The sequence below is a fragment of the Primulina huaijiensis genome, chromosome 3 (assembly GCF_012295235.1).
Source record: "Primulina huaijiensis isolate GDHJ02 chromosome 3, ASM1229523v2, whole genome shotgun sequence".
Lineage (NCBI taxonomy): Eukaryota > Viridiplantae > Streptophyta > Magnoliopsida > Lamiales > Gesneriaceae > Primulina > Primulina huaijiensis.
Genome location: NC_133308.1, coordinates 29,560,029 through 29,587,428, shown reverse-complemented (window position 1 = coordinate 29,587,428; position 27,400 = coordinate 29,560,029). Strand labels below are relative to the sequence as shown.

The 27,400-nt window shown below is 36.2% G+C and overlaps 5 protein-coding genes across 14 annotated transcripts; 2 read left to right on the top strand and 3 right to left on the bottom strand.

Moving 5' to 3' along the window:
- Positions 1-2,640: 2,640 nt before the first annotated feature.
- LOC140974527 (uncharacterized) lies at positions 2,641-5,947 on the top strand. 5 transcript variants are annotated; one of them, XR_012174798.1, is made up of 8 exons: positions 2,641-2,738; positions 2,918-3,056; positions 4,231-4,308; positions 4,421-4,513; positions 4,629-4,932; positions 5,007-5,114; positions 5,425-5,476; positions 5,573-5,947. XR_012174798.1 is itself a non-coding variant. In XM_073438030.1 (7 exons), the coding sequence occupies exons 2-4, from the start codon at positions 2,937-2,939 to the stop codon at positions 4,794-4,796; spliced, it is 381 nt and encodes a 126-aa protein (XP_073294131.1). In that variant the 5' UTR covers positions 2,641-2,738; positions 2,918-2,936; the 3' UTR covers positions 4,797-4,932; positions 5,007-5,114; positions 5,425-5,476; positions 5,573-5,947. The 5 variants fall into 5 exon arrangements, 4 of the variants coding, with proteins under 4 accessions (XP_073294131.1, XP_073294130.1, XP_073294128.1 ...); XM_073438030.1 differs by lacking the exon at positions 4,231-4,308; XM_073438029.1 differs by lacking the exons at positions 2,641-2,738; positions 4,231-4,308 and having other exon boundaries at positions 2,745-3,056; positions 5,573-5,607; positions 5,646-5,947.
- A 73-nt stretch (positions 5,948-6,020) lies between these two features.
- Positions 6,021-10,371, bottom strand: LOC140974526 (DEAD-box ATP-dependent RNA helicase 22). 2 transcript variants are annotated; one of them, XM_073438025.1, is made up of 9 exons: positions 10,020-10,371; positions 8,747-9,034; positions 8,096-8,218; positions 7,961-8,008; positions 7,575-7,882; positions 7,110-7,434; positions 6,562-6,714; positions 6,409-6,460; positions 6,021-6,329 (listed from the first exon to the last, which is right to left on the bottom strand). In XM_073438025.1, the coding sequence occupies exons 1-9, from the start codon at positions 10,305-10,307 to the stop codon at positions 6,277-6,279; spliced, it is 1,638 nt and encodes a 545-aa protein (XP_073294126.1). In that variant the 5' UTR covers positions 10,308-10,371; the 3' UTR covers positions 6,021-6,276. The 2 variants fall into 2 exon arrangements, with proteins under 2 accessions (XP_073294126.1, XP_073294125.1); XM_073438024.1 differs by having other exon boundaries at positions 7,575-8,008; positions 10,020-10,370.
- A 582-nt stretch (positions 10,372-10,953) lies between these two features.
- LOC140974524 (uncharacterized) lies at positions 10,954-16,806 on the bottom strand. Of its 4 annotated transcripts, none has more exons than XM_073438020.1 (18): positions 16,603-16,806; positions 16,226-16,535; positions 15,398-15,607; positions 15,047-15,105; positions 14,808-14,945; positions 14,274-14,348; positions 14,066-14,149; positions 13,897-13,958; positions 13,738-13,807; positions 13,296-13,371; positions 13,084-13,214; positions 12,333-12,392; positions 12,184-12,258; positions 12,004-12,108; positions 11,818-11,913; positions 11,635-11,715; positions 11,453-11,554; positions 10,954-11,270 (listed from the first exon to the last, which is right to left on the bottom strand). In XM_073438020.1, the coding sequence occupies exons 1-18, from the start codon at positions 16,642-16,644 to the stop codon at positions 11,202-11,204; spliced, it is 1,845 nt and encodes a 614-aa protein (XP_073294121.1). In that variant the 5' UTR covers positions 16,645-16,806; the 3' UTR covers positions 10,954-11,201. The 4 variants fall into 4 exon arrangements, with proteins under 4 accessions (XP_073294121.1, XP_073294123.1, XP_073294122.1 ...); XM_073438022.1 differs by having other exon boundaries at positions 16,226-16,530; positions 16,603-16,742; XM_073438021.1 differs by having other exon boundaries at positions 16,226-16,508; positions 16,603-16,742.
- Positions 16,807-17,486: 680 nt separating this feature from the next.
- Positions 17,487-19,882, bottom strand: LOC140974523 (uncharacterized protein At4g28440-like). Of its 2 annotated transcripts, none has more exons than XM_073438019.1 (3): positions 19,750-19,882; positions 18,883-19,098; positions 17,487-17,786 (listed from the first exon to the last, which is right to left on the bottom strand). In XM_073438019.1, the coding sequence occupies exons 2-3, from the start codon at positions 19,070-19,072 to the stop codon at positions 17,599-17,601; spliced, it is 378 nt and encodes a 125-aa protein (XP_073294120.1). In that variant the 5' UTR covers positions 19,073-19,098; positions 19,750-19,882; the 3' UTR covers positions 17,487-17,598. The 2 variants fall into 2 exon arrangements, with proteins under 2 accessions (XP_073294120.1, XP_073294119.1); XM_073438018.1 differs by having other exon boundaries at positions 19,664-19,836.
- Positions 19,883-25,106: 5,224 nt separating this feature from the next.
- LOC140972676 (uncharacterized) lies at positions 25,107-25,622 on the top strand. The gene has a single exon (XM_073435050.1). The coding sequence runs from the start codon at positions 25,107-25,109 to the stop codon at positions 25,620-25,622; it is 516 nt and encodes a 171-aa protein (XP_073291151.1).
- The last annotated feature ends 1,778 nt before the right edge of the window (positions 25,623-27,400 follow it).

The following is a 27,400-nucleotide window of genomic DNA, read 5'->3' as shown; positions in this document are numbered from 1 at the left end:
AAGATACATTTTTTGGATTTCGAATCTAACTTCGATCTTTCTTCCTCATTGTACAGAACGTACACATGACTTCCAAATGTATGCAAATGAGAATAATCTGTCAGCTTTCCGGTCCACATCTCCATCGGAGTCTTCAAATCAATAACTACTGAAGGAGAACGATTGATAGTATAGCAAGCGGTTTTGACTGCTTTCGCCCAAAATGACTTGTCTAGACCCGCAGTCCTCAATATAGCTCTTGTTCTATCCAACAATGTTCTGTTCATCCGCTCTGCCATTCCATCCTGTTGAGGTGTGTAAGCCGTCGTAAACTGTCTTTTGAAGCCCTTATGTTGACAATATGCATCAAATTCGTCACTGTTATATTCTCTTCCATTGTCAGTCCTCAAACACTTGGTTTTCTTTTCAAAATCAAGTTCAACCCGTACTTTGAAATCTTTGAAGATCTGGAAAACATCTGATTTCTTCTTGATTGAATACACCCAACATCTCTTAGAGAAATCATCAATGAACGAGACAAAGTATCTCGCTCCTCCTAGGGATACAACCGATGCTTGCCAAACATCCGAATGAAACAGCTCCAATATGCTTTTGCTTTTGGCAGTAGAAGTGCAAAACTTTAATCTGTGTTGTTTTCTAGTAACACAATGCTCACAAAAGGGTAGTGACACTTTTGTAAGTCCCGGCAGCAGCTTCCATTCTGAGAGAATTTTCAACTCTCGTTCTGACATATGCTCGAGCTTTCTATGCCATAACACTGTTAATTCTTCTCCTAAACCAATTGATGCAGCAACTAGTTCTGAGTCTTTGTGTGTTTCTCCCAAAAGTACATACAGATTTGCATAAATTTTTTCCGTCTTCATAACTCAAAGCTCACTCTTTACAATTTTCATGATCTCATTTTCGATACGAGTTTTACATCCGATGTCATCTAATTGCCTTTAGGACAAAAGATTTTTCGTCAGTCCTTTCACATGTCGTACCTTTCGTATGGTGCGAATTGTGCCATCAAAATTTTTTATTTTCATAGCACCGATCCCAGCGATTTCCAAGGTATGCTCATTTCCCATGAATACAGTTCCTCCTGAGACTGGTTCATAATGATCAAACCATTCTATTCGAGACGTCATGTGCGACGTCGCTCATGAATCCATAATCCATGTGTCACAAAATTTGTACCTGTCTTCTACAACTGTTGTCGCTTCGCTGAATACTATTTCACCACTGCCTGAATTACTAGCCACATTTCCTTGAGAACTCTTCTCGATACTCGTACACTCTTTCTTGAAATGCCCTTTACCGCTACATTTAAAGCAGTAAATATTTTTCTTCTTACTTCTCGACTTTGATCTACCTCGTATTTGGCCACTAGAGTCACGGTCCATAACTCTTACTCTTATCATCGGCAAAACCACTATCTGCTTCGAAGTTACCAACCTATCTTCCTGATTTCGAGCCGATTTTCTTCTCCTAGAACCACAGTTAAGACATCGTCGAATTTTAGAGAGCCCATAAGAATATTGTTGGTTATGTTGATGATAAGTTGATCATATGAATCTGGTAGAGTTTGAAGTAGAAGCTCTGCACGTTCATTTTTCTCTATTTTATGCCCCATAGAAGTGAGTTGAGAAAATAGAGTATTTAGTGTGTTGATATGATCAGTCATCGATGAGGATTCCGTCATCGGAAGAGTATAAAGCCTTCTTCTTAGGAAAATCATGTTGTATAGCGGCTTAACCTCGTACATCTTTGTCAGAGTATCCCAGATAACTTTTGCTGTTTTTATCTCAGAGATACTTGACAATACTTCGTCTGCTATTACCAAGTGTAGATTGGCAACATCATTATCATTCATCTCATTCCACTTTTATCGTCCGTAATTTCCACCAGTCTATCTCGAATAACCGCCAAACAATTCTCTTTTCTTAAAACTGCTTGTATCTTTATTTTTCACAGCATAAAATTGCTTCCGTTGAACTTTGTTATCTCGTACCTACCCGTCATCATGTCTACAACAATTTTAGTAGATTGGACAAAATAATTAATAAAAAATCTCAAAAAAACTTTTCTGATGTGGAAGATTAGTCTAGGCTGCAACCATAGAGCATACTAAAAATTTTAAAAAATTTTAAACCAATGCTCTGTTATCACTTGTTGGTCTCACTTGCGGCAATTTGAGATGATAAATATGAAAATAAAGAATAAATTGGACACCGAGATTTACGTGGAAAACCCTAAAAATTATTAGGGTAAAAACCACTGGCAAGATGAAAAGAATTCCAATATAATATTTTATGGTGTACAACCACTCACTTTTGTGTTTCCAAAGAGAATATGCACTCTCTTAATACAGAAGAACAAACATCTCACAAATATTATAGAACTAAGCACTCAAATGCTATAGGATGAGAGAAAAATCGAAGAAGAGATGATTTCAGAATGAGAGGAGAGAGCTCTATAAATAGAGCTCTTTGTCCGTGTGAAGACCCTTTAAAAACGCATATTCTTATTTTCAACAAAACTCAACGCGTTGTCCCTGTCACCAATCATTCATTCAATTCAATTCGATTTCCTGACATGCATTTAATTCATTTTGCAGACATGTCAGAGGTACCTCTCGTGAACGACCCAAAACTATAATGCAGGACGACAGGGAAGCAATTTTTGTTGTTCGGAAGGGCAATCTCATAGGTGTTTACAAAAGCTCAAGTTATTGCCAGGCTCAAGTTGGAACCTCGGTAATCTGCTGTTCTCAATTTTGATTAGTGAACACATGTTAAGATGTTTTCATGTTGAGTATCATGTTTAATGTTCACTTTCATTTCAACCAGCGTAGTATACTCAATCTTCATTCTGTTAGGAGAGAGGACTTACTAATACTTAGATGCATCTATTTTTCTCTTATTTTCTCGGGCAGTGCGTACAAAGGTTACTCCATGCCGAAGGATGCAGAGAAATATCTTCTCTCTTGTGGACTTGTGAATGCTCTTTATTCCATCAGAACTTCTGATCTTACTAAAGAACTTTTCGGCACTCTTGTGCCATGTCCAATTCAGGTCAGATTATCTCACCACATATGCAATCAAAAATTTGAAACACCTTATTTGATATTATTCCCCTTCCACTCCATTCAATATGTGTTATTTAGCCTAATAGGAAACTTTTTTGAAAAAGTTCATGGCACGTATGTACTTGGATTCTGGTGTCCCTCGATGTAAAAATATTATAAAAATATTATTGCAGAGTAAGATCAATGAAAACTACTATTATTGTAAAAATAAAGAATTATGTGCTAGCTAATGCTCTCTTCATTGTGCTATGAGACAACAAGCTTCTGACTTGTGTTATCCTGTTCAATTCATCAATTACTACAAGGGCAATACGATCAAGTCCTTACTTTTGTGTAGGGGTGTTCAAATTTCGGTTAAAACCGAAAAAACCGGCCGAACCGTAAAATTCGGTTTTTTTGGTTCGGTTTTTTTCGTTATTTGACCGGTTACGGTTTCTATATTACGCATTTTCGGTTTTCCGGTTTGGTTTTCGGTTTTTTTTTTAAAAAAAAACCGAAATAACTTCAAAACCGAATATATGAGAATTATTTGTTTTTTTTATTATATTGTACTCCAAACATGTCCTAACTTAAAAATTAAAAATAAAACTTAAAAATAAGTAAATAAATAATAAATTAATTTATTTAGGTTTTGACATTCAAAATTTCAGCCGCACATCTTTGTTGAATTGTTGTGCTTGTGCCTTGCTTCACACATTCCCTTTTCAATCAACCAACAACACAATTCTAGATTGGAGAAGAAGAAACATGTGTTGCTTTGGTAGTTCTCTGCTCTCTAATCTATATATTGTGCATGGTATTTGTTTATGATAAAATTATTTTCTTAATTTCTTTTACCGTGTGGATTGAGTGATTATTGGTTTTTGTAAGATAATCAAACAAATTTGATTGTGGTTTTTTATTATATTTTTTTAAAATTTATAACGTACAACTTCATTTATAACTAAATTTATTACACAAACCGTAATAACCAAACCGCAATACAAAAAAACCAAACCGGACCGAATTAAAATGGTTTGGTTTAGGATTAGACACTCGAAAACCGTAAACCGAACCGAAGTTTATTAAAACCGAACCAAACCGACCGTTGCAAACCCATACTTTTGTGTTTCTTCCCAATACCTAGATTTAATATAAGCATCCTAGTTTTCCTATTGCAGCCAAATTCTGTGGGTGAAACAACTAATAACTCATTGACAAAGAAGAGGTGACAAAAAGCTCTGTGGTTGACTTATGGAGTAAGTGAGAACTTTATTTGGTCCCCTTAAAGAAATGGGAAAAAAGAGAAACATGAATCTATAAAATTAGCTTCACAAGCCCGTGGTTTATAAGCACTCTTATGCTTTCCAGGAAGCTGTTGGACCATTGCTGACTTCAAATGACTCCTCAAGAAAGCATCTCAAATTGGATCCTAATGGAGTTGACCAAAATTCATCGGCTTGTGTGAGTGATTGATTCATTATTAAACTTTGGACCAAAAACAATGTTTTGGATTCAAGAATGCTCTGAGATTGAGACTTTCTTTGCAAAAACCTGAATGTCTTTTACTCATTTGCAGCTATCTTGTACTCTTGAGTTTGATGGTTCTTCAAAAGGGAATCCTGGACAAGCCGGGGGCGGAGCTATTATACGATCTGATGATGGGAGTTTGGTAAGCATCGTTCTTTTTTCTGTATCTTTTACATTCGGTGTATCTCTAACATTTTTTCACGTATTAGATTTGTAAGTTACGTGAAGGGTTAGGCGTAGCAACAAGTAATGCTGCTGAGTATCGTGGAATTATATTAGGATTGAAATACGCTCTTGGAAAAGGTTTTACAAGTGTTCGAGTTAGGGGGGACTCCAAACTTGTTTGCATGTAGGTGCCTTTCTTGGTAAATCTCACGCTTCATTTATCCTGGTGAAATTTTCTTTTAATGTGATATTTCATGAACAGATTCAGGGTTTATGGAGGGTGAAAAATCAAAAATTATTCAGGTTATACGAAGAGGCAAAGAAGTTGAAGGATAAATTTCAGTCGTTCCAGATTATCCATGTCTTAAGGGTAAATATTGATTTGATACATTTGTTGTGCACAACGATGTCATGCTTCTGTTGATTAGGACTTGGGAGCACCTAAAAATGATATCGGTTTCGTTAGCGTCTGTTTCTTGCGTCATTTTGTTGAGCAACCCATACAGCACCATTTCAAATCTTCTGTTACATTTGTCATGACATCCACTACACTGAATGTCTAATATTCATGAGATAATATCCTGGTATGATTCTTGGCGAACAGTCACTTAGTTCCAAATACAACAGAACTTTTGAAGTATTACAGATTAATTTAACTTGTTATTTATCTCTTCTGGTAGGACTTGAATTACGAGGCTGATAATCAGGCCAATCTGGGAGTTGATCTTGCGGGTGAGATTATCTCCAATCTATATCTTCTGCTAATCTTGTTCGGTCCCTTAACTGATATCTGTCATTTTGTTCCATTCTTTTGAGCAAAAAATATAGGGACAAGTTCGCAAGGATATTGAAAAGTAGCTCGAGTCTATTATTGGATCATCAAAGGTATATCATGCTAGAGCCCTATCAAGAATCTGCACGCTGAAGTGGCTTTAGATGTTTGGTATACGGTACTGGAGGCTTTAAATTTCGAATTGGAAGCACATCAATTCAAGTTCAGAGTACTTTCTAACCAGCAGGGATGTTCTTGAAGAGCATACTCCAGACTAGTTGCCAGGAACCAAGCTTCGCTTCTAAAACTTCATTTTTATTTTCTGAACAAATTGGAAGTATAGTATTGAGAACATATATATCGAACTCAGATGTACATCCACGATAGTGGTCTCAGACTGATTTATGAATGCATAAAACAACTTCATACAAGCTTGGATTGCACGGAAGTTTTTCGACAACAGTCTAATTCTTCTAGGAAATTTACTCCAAATTCAACGAAAATCATACAAGAATGATTTCTCACAGAACGGAGGAATTTACTCCAAATTCAACGAAAATAACATGAGATCTAATGCATTCGTTGACAATTGGTTGCGTACATTTCACGACAGTGAACACACCTATTATCCATTGGCCGTGAAGGTACTTATGGTCGAGGGTGAATATTGCATTCTAGCTTGGGTTGGCCTTTTCTGAAAACTCAGCATGTTGCAAAAGCGAAGTTGTGGCTGCATTCCTTCTATTACATATCTAGTAGTTTACAATGGAATTTCCTGTGGAATGAATGATGCACCATCCGGCCTATTTATACCTGCAAATTGTGATCCACTAAATTATTTTAAAACAAGTCATCTCAACTTATGTCACCTCAGAGGAGTATCCTAGTTTACCTCTCTTCTTAAGCTTGTTTCGGAAACTCCTTTTTCTGCTAAATGCCTTTTCCTGAAGTAAAATTATTAAACGCTATCGTTGCATAAAAAGCTTTCCTAAAGAAATTTTATTTGAGCCAAAACGTAATTGTTTGTCATTAGCTAAAATATTACCACAGACAAATCCAGTTCTTCGGCATGACGAACTGCAGCAACAAGATCTCGATTTGATTTTGTAAAAAGACTTGTAACGAGGCCATCTTCACCAGCTCTGGCTGTGCGACCGACTCTATGTAAAAAGTCTACAGCCGAAGTCGCAAATTCGGCCTACCAGGAAACCAACTTGTCAGATTTTACAGAAACATAAATCAAGGGGACTAAATACTTCTAGTAGGGGTGGCATAGGAAGTAAAACTAACCCCATTCTCCAGTCATGTCGAATTTCTACTACATCGCCATAATCACATACTTAAGTAAATATAACTGAATTTTGAATACTAGGAACATAGAGGAAACAGAAACCAAATAAAGCATAAATTTTATGTGGTATAACCATCAAAACCGACGTGCGAGACACAATATACAGTCTTCTTAACGTAGAATACAATCTATCACCCCATTATATAGATAAAACTAGACTTGGATAACTATGATAGTAATTTTTTTATTAAACAATAAATAATATTAAACATATTTTATAATCTCAACAATATTGATGTTACCTGAATAACATGAGAAACCTTCTGTATGTCAAGCCCTCGAGCAGCAGCATCGGTGCACACAAAAACACCACCTTTCAGCTGGAAGTCAACCAGATTCTCTGTCCGCTCTTCCAAAGAGATGCTACTATGGTACCGTAAACATTTGATATTCACTCCCATCAAAATCTTGGCGACAGCCTCGGCAGCCTCAACAGTATTTGCAAACACCATGGTCCGAATTATTCCAGAGCTGGAACCAACCTTAGTGTTAAGTCCACTGTTGACAGCATTTATTAGTGCATCTACTTCTGTATCGTTTGTAACTTCTACCCACTTTTGCTCCAACCTGGCGCACACACAAAATCAATACTGTAATAGCATGTTTTCAATTATCACCTTTCATGATAAGAAAAAGTTTATCTTTCCCTTAAAAAAGGGAATTAATTAACTACGGGTATTGATGCAGCCGTAGATGAATGGAGGGACCTTGGATTTTGACGATGGAGATAACTTCCACTAAGCCAACTTGCATCAGGAAACATCCGTTTCAAAATCCCTCCGGCAGTTTTCTTTCCATTCAGAGGAAGAGTGGCTGCAACAAAAATGTACTGCTTACTGCGATCATATAATTTTCTGACACGCCTCCAGTCCTGTTTTATCTTAATCTCAGATTTGAGCTCCAAGTCCTCTATAGCAGACGTATTATCAGAATTTTCATCTTCCTCAGCTAAATCCACAAATATTCCCTCCTTGACCTCTATTTCAGAGGATTTTAGGGGAAATGAGTCATATTCCTGAGCCACAGAATCTGGGTTTTTCAGTCGAGACAACTGCTTCTCATCAAAACGAAGCATGTTTATAAGACGGATTACTTGGTTCTGGAAACTCCCACAGAGCAGCAGGTCTGCTTCATCGAAAACCTACAGAATTGATTGACATAGACTACAACCAGTGAATGATGAATTATTAACAAATAGTAACGCATGGTCACTTGTACAAAAAATTACCACATATTTCAAGCGGCGTATACAATCAGCACTTCTGCGTTTTTCTGGGTCAATTGCATAAAGAAAGTTCAGAAGTGCAACTGGAGTTGATACTATTATATCCGGTTCTTTGATTGACAAGCCCTATAAAAAAATGGTGATGTACCATGTATAAGAACTTTACACTGAAAAAGTCGGCAAATCTGATATACTATTGCATCAATGTTATATGTTCTGTATCGGATCCAAATAAACACTAAATAGTGATGTAACACATAAGCTGGAGCTACTCTCCAACATAATCTACTAGTTTTTTGGGTTCGAACTTTATTTTTTGTCTTGTAGCATAAAATTGATGTTCTCGCTGAAAAGAAAATCAATACAACAGATAGGGAAACTTGGAGAAGGGATCATGTCGATAATGTGACCCATATTCGAATTATAAGTACAACTAAGGTACATTAATTATAGTCGCTGAAAGACATCCAGAGTAGGCCATCATGAGGATTTCTCAAGTAGTAATCTACCATGGCACACATCAGCTTCAGGGATATGTAAGCTTGAAGATTTTCCCACCTAATATTCTAGTTATTTTAGACTAATAACTTTGCTTTTCGGCCCATAGCTTAACAATCAACCATCAATAAGTTTTAAAACAAAACATAGTCGTACCTGCCGGCCACAAATGGCAGAAGCTGTAAGAAATGGCACACCGTTATCATCTATGAGGGAGTTAGCCATGCGGGCAACTTGCTCACACAGCATCACATTAGGACATAGAACAAGAGAAACATGGTGCTTCTTGTGCCATTTGTGATCATCCACATCACGTTTTGATACATCCATATTTCTGCATAACCTGTCAACGAGAGGAACTAAGTATCCATGGGTTTTGCCACTTCCAGTCTCCGCTGCAACCACTACATCAGCTCCTGCAAGAATGGTTGGTATACAGGCTGCCTGAATTGAGATTTTAGTGAGTTCCACCATGATTAACTATTTCCTCTTTGTTTATTAGAAATAAATAAAGAGATATTCCAAACGTTTTGAACTACACTTTCTGAATATGACTCTCAGAAAAGAAAAAGAAATTTAATAATCACAAATGACAAATTCAATTTTGCACTTATTGATTCTGCACGAGTTTAACTAGTTTTTATTTTCAGATATTATTAAAGTATTTTATTTGCATTAGGACTCTTAGTATTTCAGTTGCATTCGGACTAATATTTTTAAATATAGTAGGACTCTCAGTATAGTATTATATCAGGATAGGATTAGTACTTTATATGAACTTATTCCCTGCATTTAAACATCGATTTAGCTTTACTAAGATTCAGATTTATATTATTTTACGTTCTTGTTTCAAGTTCTTTATTGTTTGAATTTAGACACTCCCTTCTGCTGCACCAAATTGGTATCTCCTCTTGAAGATTCGTGAAAAAAAAACCTGATGGAAAGTAGACAAAATATCAAAGTCATTGAAAGTATTTGAGATGTTCTGTCACTTTGGATATCAATTTTATAAGCATTGTCACAAATTCTCTTGAGAACTCGGAATGGCCAATTTTAATCCATGCGATTTTGCAAGATAAAGGATGCTTCTCAATTTTCAAAATTCAGCACCTTGACCAAAGCTTTGGAGGCCATATTCTCACTGTCAATTATTATATTGCACACTTCAGTTTCATTAGTACACTGAGTCCATAATATCATATGTCATTGAGGATCATCTTGCTCTTTTGGAATGATGGGGCTATTTAATAGAATGCCGAGTTTGAGAATCATCTCGCTGTTTTTTTTTTTTTTTTGTTCTTTTCCCTTTTTAAAGAACCTGAACCAATAAGTTCTTTATTCCAACTTTCCCAAATAAAAATCATGACTTTACACAACTAATCTAAACACAAAAGAGAACTTAAAGAAAAGCAGAGAAAATATAAGGAACCTGAACCAAAGAAGGTCTATGTAGGCCAACATTAATGAGGGCGCGGGCGAGGCCATCCGAAACCCCAAGAGAAGCCCACGAAACATGTTCTTCAGCTAAAAAGGTATCGGCTTCACCTCTATTTTTGGCGGCGGCGGTTGCGAGAACCCGGATTCTGAGGGCCTTGAGTGGGCTAAAATTGTTGAGAACGGGAAAAGATAAAGTTGCCAGAGATACGAATGTGTGTATGTGTGCCGGGAATTTAGGAGGAGGCGAAGTTGCTCCGGCGTAGAGCAGTGAAATAAGCATGTTTTCGCAACGAGTGGAAAGCGGAAGGAGATTTTAAACAAAAACGCATTGTAAAAATAGAACAAATATAAGAAGCTGCTTTTAGGAAACTATTTCTTTTTTTTCCTTCGTTATTCGTTTATAAGATAATACCAGTGCACGGACATACGTATTCCTGTGTTTTTCTACATATTTGTACGGTTTTTTTAAATTATTAATTTATATTCAAATAGAAATAATATAATAATTGTAACAAAAGAACACACGGGATTATTTTTTTTTGGATCAAATCAAAATTATACGTATTAATTAGAGACTAAACTATAATTTGTTAAAATAAAAATAAAAAAGACAAAATACCGAACCATAAAACTATTTTTTCATTCTATTAATCTTAGAACATCGTCCATTTGAATACGAGTATCATCATGTATGACACAGTATTTGTAAATATTTTTTTAAAAGAAGTGATTGTTAACTTTTTTTAAAAAAATTGCAAAACTTTGTAAATGAAAAATTCAAAATTATATTTTAAGTATTTGCAAACATTACTTATATAATGCGCCAAAGCAAGACAATGGCCGGATGGTTTGCATTTTTACTCCTACATCAATCACGTATGTGCTATCATCGTCGTCAATTCAGTAATTCCGGTGAAACATGCATAAAAAAATGAATGTAAAATTTTAATTATCACTAAATAGCCCAAAACAAAAACAAAAAAATCTATCTAGCCAGGATAACAATGGTTTAAGGGATCATTTAGATGCCAAAATTTCCGATGTTCCTCTCGATTCAAAAAATATCTCAATCAGCTAAATCCCCGTAAATTGACGATAATTTCTTAACCCGTTAAAAAAAAAACCATCAAAAGACAAAAGAAACCCTTGATCCTCTAACCTATATATTAACCAACTAAAAAACAACCGTAAGCTCCTTCTCGGTCATCTCGTATACATGGTCCCTTGCATCAGCAATTGCACTCTGCACGTTTCTCTAAGATTACTTACAGCTAAAATTACTCATAAATCTATTCCAAGTGATACAATTTGGAGGGGCCGATCTTTCATGTTTGCCCCGACCATTTGCATACTGCAACTTTGTTAAAATAGACTGGAATACGAAGTAAACAAATCTTATATAACAACATAAAGAAGGAGAATAACCTGTCCCAGTTTGGTGAGGAAGTTGTTCATTAGGTTTAATGATGTGAGCCCCACATCTTCGTTTGCTTTGAGTGCTCGAGCAATGGAGAAAGCCCCTTCATCCTGCATTTAGTTTAACAAAACATTGATACCAGAAGCTAAAATTTACAGAGCTGCAGACTTGCACTGATTAGATTACACACCCGTATTTCATTGAACCCTAGATTGAGTGACGTTAAAGCCTCGTTAACCACTTTCAAGCTGCGAGCCAGGTACATGGCACCCTGCAAACAAAGCATGCAACATTGGAAAGAGATCAAAGGATTGATAGACTAATCCATATGATGTGGAAATTACACCATAAAGACACTGAAAAAGAAATGAACCTCATCTCGAAGTCCATTGGCTCGTAAATCTAGGCTTCCTATGGTACTGTTGTATTTCAACATATCTGCAATATGCTCTGCACCATTGGCTCCTATCTGTAAAATACATGCAAATAAAAAGGTCAAACAATATGATGGGGAGAAAGAGTTGAGAAAAGATTGATGGGTATGTAGTAGCTTTCTTACCTGACACCAACCAAGCATGAGATTAGTTATGTTCCCATTGAATTTTAGGACGTCTGCTAAAGCCTTTGCGCCATCAGACCCGATGGGATTATAACCAAGTTCTAACTAAGAAAGACACAGAAATTAAGGCTTCAACATCGTAAAATAATTAGAAATGACAGATTGGTGGAGAGCACTCACAGCTGTAATAATGGAGTTATCTTTCAATACTTGTGCTATTGCACTGATACCTTTGGCATGAATGTCATTTCCACCCTGCCAATAATTGGGATAACAGCGTTGACAATCATATTGACTCCAGAGACATTAGTACATATTCATTTACTCACTAGATCAACATTCGTAACTGAACGATTCTGCTTTAAAGCCTCTGCCATCCTTTCAGCTCCCTGAATAAGAGCCAGGAACGGAAGAAGTCAGTACACTCCCACACAACAGCAAGAGATTACCGGCCAGATCAGCCTCCCAAAGCCAGATGGTAGATTAACCTTCAACTATGGCAGGACATAAGCTAAAAATGGAGAGGAAAGACGGTTCAAGGCAAACACAAGGATCACGACACAACCAAAAATACCAAGAGGTATGAAAAGCCAAAAAGGGTAGAACACAAACTTAACCAGAAAATGGAGAGGAAAGACGGTTCAAGGCAAACACAAGGATCACGACACAACCAAAAATACCAAGAGGTATGAAAAGCCAAAAAGGGTAGAACACAAACTTAACCAGTGATATTTTATGATTTTGGCAGACATTTAAATCATGAAATTTAAGATACTTAGACATTCAGACCTCAAGGAGCCTGGTGAAACCTGAATGCCGCTGCCTAGCCATACATATAATTTCAAATGTAGAAAGGTTCCAAGTTCTGGAGCAACTCATAAACCTAAGCAGATTTATTTTCAGTTATCAACAGTTGCATATTCGAACTAAATCTTCAGAAGGTCGCCAAAGTGTAAACTTTCGAAGTATTGAGGACCCCTTGATCTAGCATCGAATATCTTGTATTTTTTTTTAGTTGGCAAGGGGTTTGTTACAACTGGGTCAACTTTATATTTTTAATTACATAAAAAAAACTTGTACCTCATCTTTAATGTCGTTCATGTAAAGATTTATCCACAACAAAGTTTTGCTTTTCTTGATATATTCAGCAACATAGTAGGCTCCTTCTGCAGTAATTGAATTGTTTGCGAGATCCAAGGCTGTAAGATTTCCTAAAATAACAATGTGAAAATCAGTCTGCCGTGTTGTGTAGGAATAAGATATCATACCAGAAAGTTTGGAAGTGGCAGAACCTTTATGCAAAGATAAGCCAGTCATCAGAGCACTAACTCCTTCATCTCCAATAGAGTTTCCTTGCAAATATAGTTCCTATATGAATTAAGACATACATAAGACAGTTCCGCAAGGCAAGCTACAGAATTAAATATGGTGTTCGGCTTATTCGCATAAAAAGATGGCTGTTACTAAAGCTTCCTTCACCCGTGGGCCGTGACATCTCTATGAGTTCAGACATATCTCAACACAATAATTTTAGAATAGCTAATCTTCCAGAGAAAATCAAAGACATTGGTACATCCTTGTAGCAATTATATTATAGTATATAGAAGGACCTTTGGACCTTGGTATTCTCAAGTTATATCATTAGAATAGGTATGGTTGGGTGATGGAACAAACTGACATTTTGAGGTGGTGATGATCTTCTAAACCAAATCCTAAATCAAGAAAGACTGATACCCGCAAGGAGTTATTCCCCTCCAGCCCTTTTCCCAGCGCAGCTGCACCAAGGGCACCACCATAATTGCCACTGGATAAGCCAAACACGCATAAATTTACAGAAATAAAAAGAAGATAATGTTTCAGAGAAGTTATGATTTCACTCAGCAGGAGATTTACTTGAGGTATAGCGACAGTATGCTTCTATTCTCAAGAAGTGCTTCAGCGAGGCCTGAAAATCCCTACCTCCATTTCCGAAACATACGAAGAAGCAGAATAGACGGGCGAATCAGATAAACGGCACATCCACTAAAAAAGATTAGAAAGTATAATAAATTATTATCCATACGGAGTAATCAATCAAATTGTTGTTGAGTTCAATCACGCGCAAACTTGAGTTTTTCTTTAACATTTCAGCAATAGCTTTTGCTCCCTGTCATGGGAAAAAACGAGATATAAATTAGGCATTTTTTCCAAGGAACCTTTTAGAATATCGTATAAAGGGTATGACAGAGTCCACATATTAACAATAGTTTCAACTCCAAAAGTTAGCTAACCTCGTCTCCGAATGCACAACTGCTTAGCTGTAGCTTCTGAATACTGTCATTATTCACCAGAATGTCACATAGATACTGTAAAATTGCAAAAACCAGAATAGAGGATGTCTAAACAGCAGATTCATGGGGAAAAAAATAGTCGATCATTATAACTTTCCATCATTATAAAAATTCAGTTAAACGAAAAAGAGTAAAATCCTCTGATAAGTGAAACGAGACATGGAAGAATTGCTAATACATCTTATAAATCCATACATAGAACAAAGTTGTAGATGCGTGATATTATTTTCACCATGAACACAGAAACATCTTGGTCACGAATAAGTAAGATGGAAACAAATGAACCCACAGCCCCGCTTTCCGGATGTCATATATTTTTTATGCACAGGGAAAAAAATAGAGATTGATTTAGAGTAGAAAGTAGTAAAATAGGACAAATTATTTAAACAAGGAGCGTAGATTTTGATCATCTAACTGCATCAGCTACATCACAGGGGGATAAAATTGTAGAACAGTATCATATTTGAGCCTTACCTTCACCCCTTCATCTCCTATAGAATTTCCAGATAAATTAAGAGATTTTAGTGCGATGTTAGATTGCAAAATTCCATCAAATGCTTTTATCCCATCGGCAGTAATCCCAGTTGCAGCAAAATTTACTTCCTCAGCAACCTGAAAATAAGAAAATGTGGATTTAATGGAGAGCGGAATTGACAGTTTGGGAATTCTAAGCTCGAATTTAAAAGGAAAAATTGATTATTAAAAAAACTGACCTGATTGTATGCTAAGCTCTCAGCCAGAAAGAATAATCCTTCATCTCCAAAGTTGCGACCTAACAACACTTTGTGCGGTTAGACAATTGAACACAAACTTTCAAAGATACCACCAAAAGAAAAGGTAAAGTCTTGTTGTGCGTGGCCTTTATAAGACGAAAAATGGATTATTCAATGTGTTTTAGTAAACAGAAAATTTCCACAGGAAGATGACGAAATAAAGAAGGAAATAAAATAGTGCTGCCAAAATAATATTTTTTTATTCAAGATAAGTTCAATTCGATGTGAATTTAACAAACTTATACATACCATCATTAAAACAACCAGATAAGAATTAAAATGTTTATGAACCTGACATGTCAACGCTCGCAAATGATCTAATCTCTTTGGCAAAATCGTTTAATCTTTGCTTGGATTCTCTCTCAATCTTTGGTCCAGAAGATGATAATAAATTTGTCCCGGGGCCAGAGGACCAATTCACACCTTGAGTGGGTTTATTTTCTTCTGATACAGGCTTAACAGGTTGCAGTATAAGGATTTTCTCCATCATTTTCCACAAAACTGTGAGCTGGAAGACAGATTAGTTACCAATGGAGAAATGTTCTCATAACAAAAATTATTTGGAATATGCAATAACCCTCCTGCAGGAGCCAAAATTGGCAGCCTAAAGGTGGCAAGGCTATGGTGGTAAAATTTAATTTGATACCATGACATAAGTGCATGCTAACAACCCCTTCACCGCCACAGGCCACATCAACCATACGTAACAGAGATACATAAATATAGCAACAAAAGAAACAATGTGATTTATCCAAGACAATATAAGACCCACGTGCGTTGTCAATTAAACAATGAGAGACATTGATCAACAAATAATTGCAGGTGATTGCTAAAACAATCAAATAAGTTCCTAAAGAACCGTCAATTAATTAAAAAGAAGCTTCGAGCATCATCCTTTAAAGTCAATTGCCAGAATGAATCCAAAAATGGTACCCATCCTCTCTAAATCAACCTATTCAAAGAACAATTACATAAATCATTCCTAACAAAACATTCATCCAAACGCAACAGGCAAAGAAATCAACGAATCGGCTGCTTTAACATTTATAGCAAGTCATACCCTAAAAAAAAAACATCCTAAAGTTCGTCAAAACAAATAAATAGTCATGAATTGTGTACCGAATCCGAATGTGACAACAGCAAATGCGCCTACGGGGAGAATAGAGGAATCCATTTCTTTCACCATAGCAACGGGGGCTTGTGCTTGAGACTGGTGGTAAACTCTCCGAGAGCTCGAGCTACGACTGGAATTGCTGCGTCCAGAAGAGGCGGACGCTTTAATGCTCAACCTATTGAGACGGAAGGTCTTGGAAGCATAGCTCGTATTTGTGTATATAAGGGCAAGAACACCCGGCGCATAGCAGCACAGCGAACCATGCTTGATGGTGGCAGTTTCTCTTCTCTGTTTCCCGCGAAAGCCGAAACTAACCTAAGACAAGGGGGGAAATTTAAACGAAGATAATACTAAGTAAAAAAAACATAACGCAATTTACAACCTTTAGATGAGAACACAGAGAAAGCGTAGAAGTGGACGCCATTTGAATCCTATTATTTGGATTGTTTGGGGGGTAGTTATAGACTGAAGGGGGAGGCTGAGGAGGAGGTGTATCAGTGTCGCAGAGAGAGAGAGAGAGAGGTGCGGGGTAGTTATAGACTGAAGGGGGAGGCTGAGGAGGAGGTGTATCAGTGTCGCAGAGAGAGAGAGAGAGAGAGAGAGGAGAACGGCGATTGCCCAAAGATTTTGATATTTACAGTTTACTGCCCTTTCCTCTGGATAAATATTTACATTGCAGACCCATCAATTGATTCAATTCTCATGTGATGTCTAATTTTCTTTTTTGTTTTTTCTTTCCACTAAATCTAACTAGTGTGATTTGAATCAAATTTTTCATAGTGAGAATCGATTTATCTTAAGATATGGTTCAATTGATTTGATTTAATTGAATTGATGATCGAACTGAATTAATATAATCTTAAATATTTATATAGATAATATATATTTATTAAAATTTAAAATCTAATCGATATATGTATAATTATATATATGTTTTTTTAGATAAAAATAAATAAATAAATTAACCAATTCACGACAGGTTGGACCAATTTTTATTGATTTGACTGTAAAAACGATTTAGGGTTTGGCCAGATCGCACCTTACCCGTAACCGGTTTTCTGTGGAACTGGCCGATCCAATATGAAAAACCAGTAGCTATTTTTCTCGGAGGGAAAAATAAAGTAGCAGTGCATCGATATTTAATTCCTTAAAAGAGAGAAAAATAGCCTATTTGAGTTAGACAACACCAACTTTAATAATCATTTCATCCCACACCACAAAGCACACCCACATAAACCAGATAAGCCATACCCAGAGATGTAGATGTAAGAAGCAAACTCCAATAATTATGAGCTTGAATTCAACTCAAGTATAAAACTGCAAAAATCAAACCTTGTCCTCTAAATTTAATAACAACTTTTGTTTTGCCACGTAAGGCTCATACTGCTACATCATATCGATCAAATTCAATCAAAGACAAGTTGTTGCTTTCTTCTACCATGAAACTCGCCGGTTCCCCAGCTTCAACTCGCCCAGATCTATCCACTGCAAGCCTCATTGATCCTTTAAACATGTCAATCTTCGCATTTGAGAGAACAAGTGTGTTACCGTCCTTGGCCACATCCACTGAAAATATTCAAGTGTGCACAGATGCAATAGAATTAAAACTCCAGAAGTATGGGAAAAAAGACACGTGAAGCTTAATAAGGTTGTGATGCTTGTGCCAAAAAAATTGTTCTCCAGGCTATAATGGAATTTCCGAAAACAATTCAATGATCCCGAAAACATATTGAAAATACACCATTGTATATAGTCCACAAAGTGCAAGTAACCATGGACTATATCATTCAAGTAAGACGTCCTCTGATACATTATGTACTAAAATTTTAAAAAAAATTATGTGCTAACAATCTTGGGACGCCGGGGGTTAGCCTTGGTGGAGCATCATAATCTTCCAGCCTTCAAGAATATCGTTTATTAATAGAAAGCTTTTTACGAATTTTCAGAGGCCTTTCCTTTCATGCACGATTATGTATGCGGATAAACTAGAGATTCTCAATGAAAATAGATTGTCTCTAAACTACACATGAACTAGTATTTATGCAAACAAATCTTTTCAAGGCCTTAGTTTTTTACCAACATCCATGTGTCTAAAGAATCATAAGGAACTTTGATGGGGAAAGGAATTTATGAAAAACAAGTGTATACAGGAGATCGAATCCACGGGCGGGTGCCACCCCTGAAGAGTGAGGTCTAAGGATTTGTTAAAAAGATAGACATAACACCTTTGAAATCAAAAGAATCTCATTACATGGATTAAACCTATGGCTGTAAAATGCCAACACCATAAATTAACTTATTTTAAGATTCTGGAAAATCACAAACATATAATCGAGATTTAGAAAGATGAATATTTGCAAGAGAGATAAAGAGATGACCAAATGGTTAGTTACTGGAACAAGCCAATCAAAAGTAACAACTTTTCCATTTTCCAAGTTGAAGTTATTTCAAACATGATTACATTGATGCCATTCTAAAGCATTAAACTAATCATCACAGGCAGTAAACAAAGGAAGCAGAACAAGAAGAAACAGGTAGAAAATCTCATCAAAGCGAATCCACAATTCATGAGTAACAGAAATCGCGAAACTTGATTAGTTTTCAACATCTAAGAAGCTATAAGTTTACACAGGGACTCCATTTGTTAGGAGAAAATACCGACCTTGATCATTCCTCGCAGCAAAAATAATCATTCCTGTCTCATCTCCCACCAAGCATTCAGTAAAACGACCTTGAGCACGACCTCTCTGAGCAACAACCTTTGCACTGACAACCTTTACAATCAAAGTGACCCCGGAATCTAACGGGCGTAGCTGGTTAACCTTGGTGATCTGCTTCTTCTGGTCATCCATATTTTACTTTCTACTCTGCAGTTTAACTTGTACACATATATACAAAGCATTCTCAGCATCGCAAAAAAGATCATATCGGAAAAGATTCTACCATAGATAAAATAGATTCTTTTCCCGACTAATTTCAGATAAATTAAACAATTCTGCTCAGATATTCGAGGAAACAGATCTTTACTTTCAATTCAATTCAAAAAAAATCAAGATCCCTAAGAATCAAAGACAAGATTTTGTCATCTTAATCTATTTTCTTAGTTTTGTTATCTGCGCCATAAAACGTTCCGAAAAATAAGAAAATAGAAAAAAACTCCGATACAGATCTATGATGGGTACAACAAAGTTCTGAAAAATCAATCAAATCAAAGACCAATGATTTCACCCATAACATGAATTAAAAAAGAAAAAATGGGAATTCATCGAGGACACGAACAAATTCGTATCTTTCTTCGATTTGAATACGACTGAGAGACACGCACAATGGGTTTCGAGCAGATCAAGTAACGCCATTCACGCAGATCAAGTCAAGAGATTGACAAAATAAACCCTCGAATTAGAAAATGAAGATGTCGCATGAGCAAATTAGAGCCTACCCACCTGAACTTTTGCAAAGACGATGATTAATAATCAACGGAGAATTGGGGATTTCAAAAAATTGAGATCGTAAAAAGGTAAGGTCTCACCAAAGTATTCCGCCGCTCGTCAACAAGTGTTTCGCTTCTTGTTTTCACTTATTGATTTGTACGAAAGTTTGGGAAAATTGTGTAGCCCCAATTCATGATAACAACAATATTATAGTTAATATTACCAGCAAAAACGTTTCTATAATTTATTTAACTACAATAATACAATCAAACATACCAATCCATAATTTTGATATAATAAGGTACAAATTTTGGAATAGATAAGATAACACACAAAATTCTCCTATATTAGTTTTCATTTTCCAATTTCTTTTTGTTCACATACTTCGATATGACGTTTATAATAATAGAAAAGATAATAAAAGTTAAGTTTTTTAGTACTTATTGAGTACATAAATTTGATTTACTTAATATAACAAGTCGAAATATGATATATTTCTTAATATTTCAATTGATGTATCTTGAGAAAAATGGTAAAATGCTATAAATCAAAATGAAGTAAATACTAATATAATAATTATATTGGTTTTTAGAGTGAATATTGTAGGATAAAGAGATGACTCTCATCAAAATTCAGTGTAGCACTTTCGAGCCAAAGTAAACTCACGTATCCAAATCGAAGTCACGTTGTTCAGATGAACCATATACTCGTGCTGATAAGTTGTTCATTAAACTCACTTTATGGGCCGACGCCGCGTTATCCAATGGACTTAATTTTCGCTACGATGATTGTTGTTCAGTGCTCCAATAAACAATCATTCATCTATTCATTTACAGTGGTTTATGATTGATTGGAATTCAATAGTATTCTCGCAATATCAAAAATGCATCACAATATGATAAATGTGAAATTTCAATATGATGCAATATTTAATAATGAGAATGGTAATTTTATCATAAATGCCAGACCAAATACCAAAAAGTTATATAGAAAGAAATCTGGCAGTAAAATCTCACCCCAACAGCTTATTTCATAGTTTGCTTTCTTACTCTGGTTGCTTCAATAATCCCTAGAATAATTATTTTTGTGATGTTATATATATTAGTAAGGCTACAAGATATTTGACTGCCCTAATGTTTAAACTTTTGGTCAAAATTGAGTTTGATATTATACAATATTTTACAAGAAAAATCATAATAATTCGAAATCATATCCAAAAAATACAAAAATTTTAAAGTAGGTGTATGTTACTGAGTAAAAATTTTTGTTTAGAAAATTTTTCGAAATTTCAAGGGTGTTGATTTGCTAGAAAAAATTTGGCTTCCGTGAATGTTTCCATTCATCGGTCGGAACTTTGGTGTACTAGACATCCTGGTGAAGAACTTTTAGTTTATATTTATATCCAGAGACAATGTGTATGATAGTAAAATGTAAAAATCAAAATAGTTTCTAAATCTTTCAAAAAACAAGTGATAGAACTTTAGTTTTCAAAAAAAAAAAATCGTATACTAATTGAAAAACTCTGAAATTTGAATTCAAAGCCTAAAATTAGTGTAGAAATATTCGGCCATGGTTGGTTTTTAAAAACGATGTGGCGCATGGGTGTTCCCAAGCCACCACGCGTGGCCAATATTTATAGGGTGAAACCACCGTGGAGCGTTCTACAACTTTAATGTTGAATGTTTTTTGAAAATCTCATCCGCTCGTACCCAAAATGGGTATTTTTGAAATTATTTTCATAAGTTTGTAGCTTCCAGAAAAGGATATTTTCGGCGACAACTTGCTGACATTGATTACGCCATAGCACTTTTACCAGCTGAATCTTTTTGTTGCGAAGCTCTTTATTCTTCTGATCCAATATTGTTAAGAAATTATTACAGTAAGGTCTAAGAAATTGGACAAAGAAACATGACTGCATGCAATCTAGGGTATTTATTTAAAATATGTGTTTAATTATATTTATGTATTTAATGCATGTTTATTGCATGGATATGTGAGTTAGTTCATGGTTTATTCAACGTTTTATGAATTATGGTTTTAAGTTGTAATTCGTGCTTGAACGAGGAACGGAGACGTGGATATTTAGGAAAAATATATTTATTAAATAACTATCTTTAATTATTTAATATATGGTGTAATTAAGGGAGAATTTCGAAAAAGGACATTGGTTGGGTATTTTTACTCGCCTGATCATATTTTTAACTAGTACGCAAATTTCACCGAATCGAAGGACTTTTTGAGGGTTCGAACAATATTTTCAAAAATGTAATTAAACGAAATATTTTTCGGGGGTGTTATTGGGTTTGACAGGTTTGTTTTTATTGCATAATGAGCCTAAAACTTTTTTAAACTCCTTTAATTATTATTAAAGAGCCCATTAATGTATTATATTATTAACTTAAACTCAAACTAAACCCTACCCCCAAGCTCTCGACCGCCCCTCCCTCACATCAGCAGCCATTTTTCGTCCAAACTTCAACAGCCATTCGAGAATCCTTCAAAGTTTTTCAAGAACTCCTTCCCCGTCTCTCCGGTGCTCGTTCTACGCGTTTATGGTTGAGTTTTCGAGCGTTAACATGCAAAGGCACGCCCGATTTCTTTTGTTTTCTCGTCTTTCACACCATAATACGTATTTTGAATGGATTATGCATGTTCTATGTCGGGACTAACGTTTTATATCGGTTTTTGCATATGTTTCTCCATGAACTCGGTTTTTGCTTTCATGAACATCATGTCCCTATTCGGTTGAGGGGTTGCTGCCAGATCAGGGGTTCGATAGAGGTTTCATGGCAGGTTTTAGGTGTTATAGGTGTCGAGCTTGAGGTCGGTTCATGCCTTGGTAGGTGTCTGATCGGGCCTTCGTGGTTGGGTTAGGTTGGGGGCTCGATCGAGTGTTACGATGAGGGCAGCGGTGTAAAGGACGCTCTCTGGACGGGAGTAGACCGTGGTGGGTCTGAGTCACGGCCTAGAGCATCTCATGCACGTCTGGTTTTGGGCTAGGAGGAGATCGAGGTCGATAATGGTGATTAGGGCTCGACTTTGATGAATTAAGGGAGAGAACATGCTACCGCGTGCATGGGGCTATGTGCGTGGTTTGGTCGGTCTAGGAAAGGTTCAAAGGCTTGGTTAAGTTTCGGGTTGATTCGGGTTAAAACCAGGATCCCGGTCCATGTTTTAAAACGAATCGTATAATTTATGAAACGAACTCGAGTTTACGTCTAGGAAATTATTATAAATATGCTTTGAGGTGTTTGGTTGGTTTCGGGTCGAAATTTTGAGGTCCAGGGGTAAAATGGTCAATTAGAGTTTACATGGGAAAATTGGTCATTTTGCATCTGGGTCGAGTTAGCAGTCCTGGCAGAGCCCTGATCACAAAATCACATGTTTTTAATGCATATGCTATCATGAACATGACCTTTTATGGAAATATGAAAATTACGTTGCATGCTTGATTTTAAAAAATTTTTACGTATATGCATGATTTTTGTAAGTGATGAATATGATGACACGTTTTGAAGGAAGAGAGTTCGTTGTGACTAAATACGATGATACAATAATACGATGACATGTAAGGCCAAGGCTTAGTGGATGAGTAATAATATCGTTGATGTCCCAGCCGTCGAGTACCACGATTATACGTAGATGGACCATCGACTAGTACGATGATACAAAAGTCAGAACTAATGAACGGAATTCAAATAAAGAAAATTGAGCACATATATGTTGATATGATGCGATATGAACATGTTTATGTTACGTTTATGTTCACGATTTTAAGATCATGAAGTTTATTTTAAGTACATTACTTTTCACCGATGCATGTTATGTATATATACTTGTTATAACAATTCAGGTGTGTTGAGTCCTTAGACTCACTAGGTATGATTGATGCAGGTGAGCATATAGATGAGGAGACGGGAGGCGTCAAAGACTGAGTAGGCGGGACTAGATGTGCGCACGTTAACCCGACGACTATACTTTTCCGCACATCATGTTTATGAGAGAAAAGAGATCGTGGATATTTTCTTACATTTTATTATTTATATAGTCATGGTTTGACAGGACTTGCATGTTACCCAGTAGTTGAATGCCTGTTATTTCTAAATTATGTAGTTGAGGCAGATATTGCGTGCATGCCTATAAATATATTTTTTAAATAAAAATGTATATTTCAAGATTTAGGTTTTTTTTTTAAAAAAAAAAATTTCTAGCATTGTTTTAAGAAGTAGACGTTTTAATTACTATCCTAAAGTTTTGGTGATTGACAAAATCAAAACAGCACCTAACTGTTTTAGGAAAACAGCCGCAATTTATTTATATAACAAGAACACTTCAAAACCGCTTGGAGCACAATCGCCTACAGCTTGAAGAAGTTTAAACCGTTAGAAGATTTTCAACAGGCTGTTCAAAGTCTTCAAACCGCTTCATGAAAGAGCCATTCATTGTTCACTTAATGAAAGACATTCTCTGACCGGCTCAAGACATTAATGGTTTTGCTCCGCTACAAGTCAATCGTGTCCTGCACCAGTCCTAATAAAGATATGCATTTATGTCACTTTCTCAGAATAGAAAGATTGGTTAAACACCCTACAAGCTCTGATGGAGCTAACAGTTTCTACAAAAAGATGCTCAACAGCAACTCTTCAAAGGAACGAGATTCAAAGCTGTACAAGCAAAGAGAACATTAAATATTTGCTGAAGAACATTCGTTGGGATGATAGCTTATAAAAAAAAATTTGAAGAATGCAGACATGAGTTCGATCAATTAAGTTTTTCAACCACGCGATTGCTATACTACTAAAGCTTGCATACTCGAAGATTTGTGTGCACTTAAAGTTCATATACTTCATCGCTCACCAAGCACGCACTTAGCAGAAAGATATCTGATCATTCAAGGATCAACTTCGTGTTACTCAAAACATACAGTTTTCTTTTATCAGTAGCCTTTTGGTTATTTGATTGATTGTGTTGTTTGGTGAACTGAGAGTTCTTAAAATCCAGAATTGTAAAGTGATCACTAAGAGTTCCAAATCAGACGGTGTGATAAGTCTTAATTGGAGTGGGTTGTCGCATTAAGTTTGTAAAGCCAAAGTATTTTAGTGGAATCCTTTCTAAAGAGGAAGAAGGGATGACATAGGAGTTTTATCTCCGAACATCCATAAAAATCATGTGTCTTTACTTTCCGCGAGTAATTACATTTCAAATAGTTTCTTGTCAACAAGACAACCAACCAGTCGAAGCTATAATTAGAAATTTTGAACCGCTTTCCGCACTTTTCAAGTGATTCATATTTCTAATCGTTTAAGAAAAAATTTCAACCGCCTAAAAACGATTGAAAACAAATTTGAAAATCAAAATATTTTTAAAGAGTTTATTCAGCCCCTCTAAACTATTTCCCGATCCTAACAAGTGGTATCAGAGCAGGTTTTCTTGAACGTTGATATCTACAATCAATATGTCATCATTTAACAAGATTCATATGTTTTCTAAAGAAGATTACAATGACTGGAAAATTCGTATGCAGGCACATTTAGCAGACCAAGACGATGACATGTGGACTAAGAAGATCTTGAAAGTCAATCCAGCTGTGGCTATAACTGAAGGTGCTCCCCAAATGGTGGAAAGTCATCGATCTGAATGGACAGCTGAGGAAAATAAGAAGGCGAACCTTGACAATGTCGCCAAAGATATCTTTTATAAAACTCTGTATAAGATTATGTTTGCCAAGATTAAAACTTGCTCCACAACAAACGAGATATGGGAGAAACTCACACAATTGTGTGAAGGAAACGACAAGACCAAAGAAAATAAACTGGCAGTTGCAATCCAAAAGTTTGACAACACAAAGATGAAGCCAGGACAAACTCTCTCCGAATTTGATGAACGATTTAGTTGTATTATTATAGAACTTATTTCTCTAGGTAAAGAATACTCTAACCGTGAAATTGCCAATAATGAGAGCTCTTCCTAGATGGGACGTGAAGACAATAGCAATGCGATAATCAAAAGATCTGAACAAGCTGAAACTTCACGATCTCTTTGTCGATCGTAAAGCGTAAGAGTTCGAGCTTGGAATACGAACTGAAGAATAACCATTCATTTCTCAACAAACCAAGGCCCCGGCAGTTACCACAGTGACTCTTCCGGTCGAAGAGTCCACAAGTAAGAAATTAGCCGAGCAACTGAGCAATGAAGCCATGTCCCTATTTGTCAAGATATTTGGTAAATTTATGCGTAAAAATCAACATCAGTTTGCTAAATCATATTTCAAAAAGGACCATACAGATAATGATCAAGCTTGTTTTAATTGTGGGAAAAAGGGACATTTCATTGCAGAGTGCAACAGGCCGAAGAAAGACGAAAAAAGACCGGCTGGTAGGAGACGGTCCAAAGATGATAAAAAATTCACCAAAAAGGAAGATCAACGAGTTTTAATTGCAGAAGAAGTAAAAACCAAATGGAACGATTCAGATTCAGAAAGGTCCATCTCCGAGGAATCTTCGAGTGACAGCGACGATGAGGCAGTAAAATGTCTCATGGCTGATGAAGTATCAGAATGGACCGAAGAAATGGTATTTGACTTTGACTCTCTGGAATTTACACGAGCAGACCTTGTAACGGTACTGCATGACATGGTGAATGAGTTTAAAGGACTATCGTAGCAATTCGATGAGGCCAAGGCATAAAAACAAAACTTGAAAAACAAGTTAATCCTCTCCAGCTGCTAGCAGCAAAAGGAGGTTGACGGTTTGAAAGTGAAGTTAAGTCTGCTAGCGGCTGAGAATGATGACTTGCGAAGACTATTCCATGACACGTTAAAAGAAAATAAAAAGTTGTTGAACACAATCAACTCATGGAACAAGTCATCTGCTTCCCTCGAAAGGATTCATGAGATGCAGAAACATAGAACTAGGCTAGGTTACAACATCAATAAATGCAGCACCTCTGAAGCACAAACTCAGCCGCTACTAGAGAAAGAAATTTTAAAATCAATTAAATTTGTCAGATCTAGTACGATACATGGATATAACGAGCTTGAAGTCCAAATCAATCAGAATTTAAATTTTGAGAACTATGGAAGGCGACGTGGTCTAGGATATGTCGAATTTGAGAGTGTGAAGTCCAACTGATCATGGCTCAGACGTAGGCCAAATCCAACCGTTCACAACGATTCAGATTGGTCCCGCAGAAAGCCAAGTTCAACCGGAGATCACTCGAAAATAAGACCACCGATACTACAACGGCCAACCGGTTCAAAAGAGGTACAGCTTGAGTGATAATGACAAACGGACAAGACAACAAACTGTAAAAGAAAGAAAATTACACACACATTACTAGATTATGCACCTGACCGCATCCATCTTGGGACACAACGGAAAATACCTCAAGATAATCCAGGTGTGGGTCCTTAAGGATTTAATCAGTTCAGGACCCAAATAGAAATGGGTACCAAGTTCTCATTTCAATGATTTTAGGTACTGAAGAAGAAGAACTTTGAAGAATCCATCTTGTTTTTGGACATCGGTTGCTCCAGACATATGACAGGTAATAAAAATCTCCTATCAGAAGTCGTCGACTACAAAGGACCAAGAATCACCTTTGGTGATAATTCTAAAGGTAAAACAGTGGGTAAATGTAAGATTACCCACATAAAAATTATTATCAAAGATGTACTCTTAGTTGAAAATTTATGTTATATGTTGGATCGTGTGCTGGGCACCAAAGGTGCTTCAGACACAATATTCTCCA

Excerpts from the sequence above, each read along its gene's own strand:
- LOC140974527 (XM_073438029.1), top strand. The coding sequence starts at position 2,790 with ATGTTGAGTATCATGTTTAATGTTCACTTTCATTTCAACCAGCGTAGT. Across the intron at positions 3,057-4,420 it reads TTGTGCCATGTCCAATTCAG|GAAGCTGTTGGACCATTGCT; the intron begins GTCAGATTATCT and ends TATGCTTTCCAG. Across the intron at positions 4,514-4,628 it reads ACCAAAATTCATCGGCTTGT|CTATCTTGTACTCTTGAGTT; the intron begins GTGAGTGATTGA and ends ACTCATTTGCAG.
- LOC140974526 (XM_073438024.1), bottom strand. The coding sequence starts at position 10,307 with ATGCTTATTTCACTGCTCTACGCCGGAGCAACTTCGCCTCCTCCTAAA. Across the intron at positions 8,219-8,746 it reads CTGCCATTTGTGGCCGGCAG|GGCTTGTCAATCAAAGAACC; the intron begins GTACGACTATGT and ends ATTTTTTTATAG. Across the intron at positions 7,435-7,574 it reads CTCCATCGTCAAAATCCAAG|GTTGGAGCAAAAGTGGGTAG; the intron begins GTCCCTCCATTC and ends TGTGTGCGCCAG.
- LOC140974523 (XM_073438019.1), bottom strand. The coding sequence starts at position 19,072 with ATGGATGACCAGAAGAAGCAGATCACCAAGGTTAACCAGCTACGCCCG. Across the intron at positions 17,787-18,882 it reads TGCTGCGAGGAATGATCAAG|TGGATGTGGCCAAGGACGGT; the intron begins GTCGGTATTTTC and ends GAATATTTTCAG.
- LOC140972676 (XM_073435050.1), top strand. The coding sequence starts at position 25,107 with ATGTCATCATTTAACAAGATTCATATGTTTTCTAAAGAAGATTACAAT.
- LOC140974524 (XM_073438020.1), bottom strand. The coding sequence starts at position 16,644 with ATGGCGTCCACTTCTACGCTTTCTCTGTGTTCTCATCTAAAG. Across the intron at positions 14,349-14,807 it reads TAGGAGATGAAGGGGTGAAG|TATCTATGTGACATTCTGGT; the intron begins GTAAGGCTCAAA and ends GCAATTTTACAG. Across the intron at positions 14,150-14,273 it reads GTTGTGCATTCGGAGACGAG|GGAGCAAAAGCTATTGCTGA; the intron begins GTTAGCTAACTT and ends TTCCCATGACAG.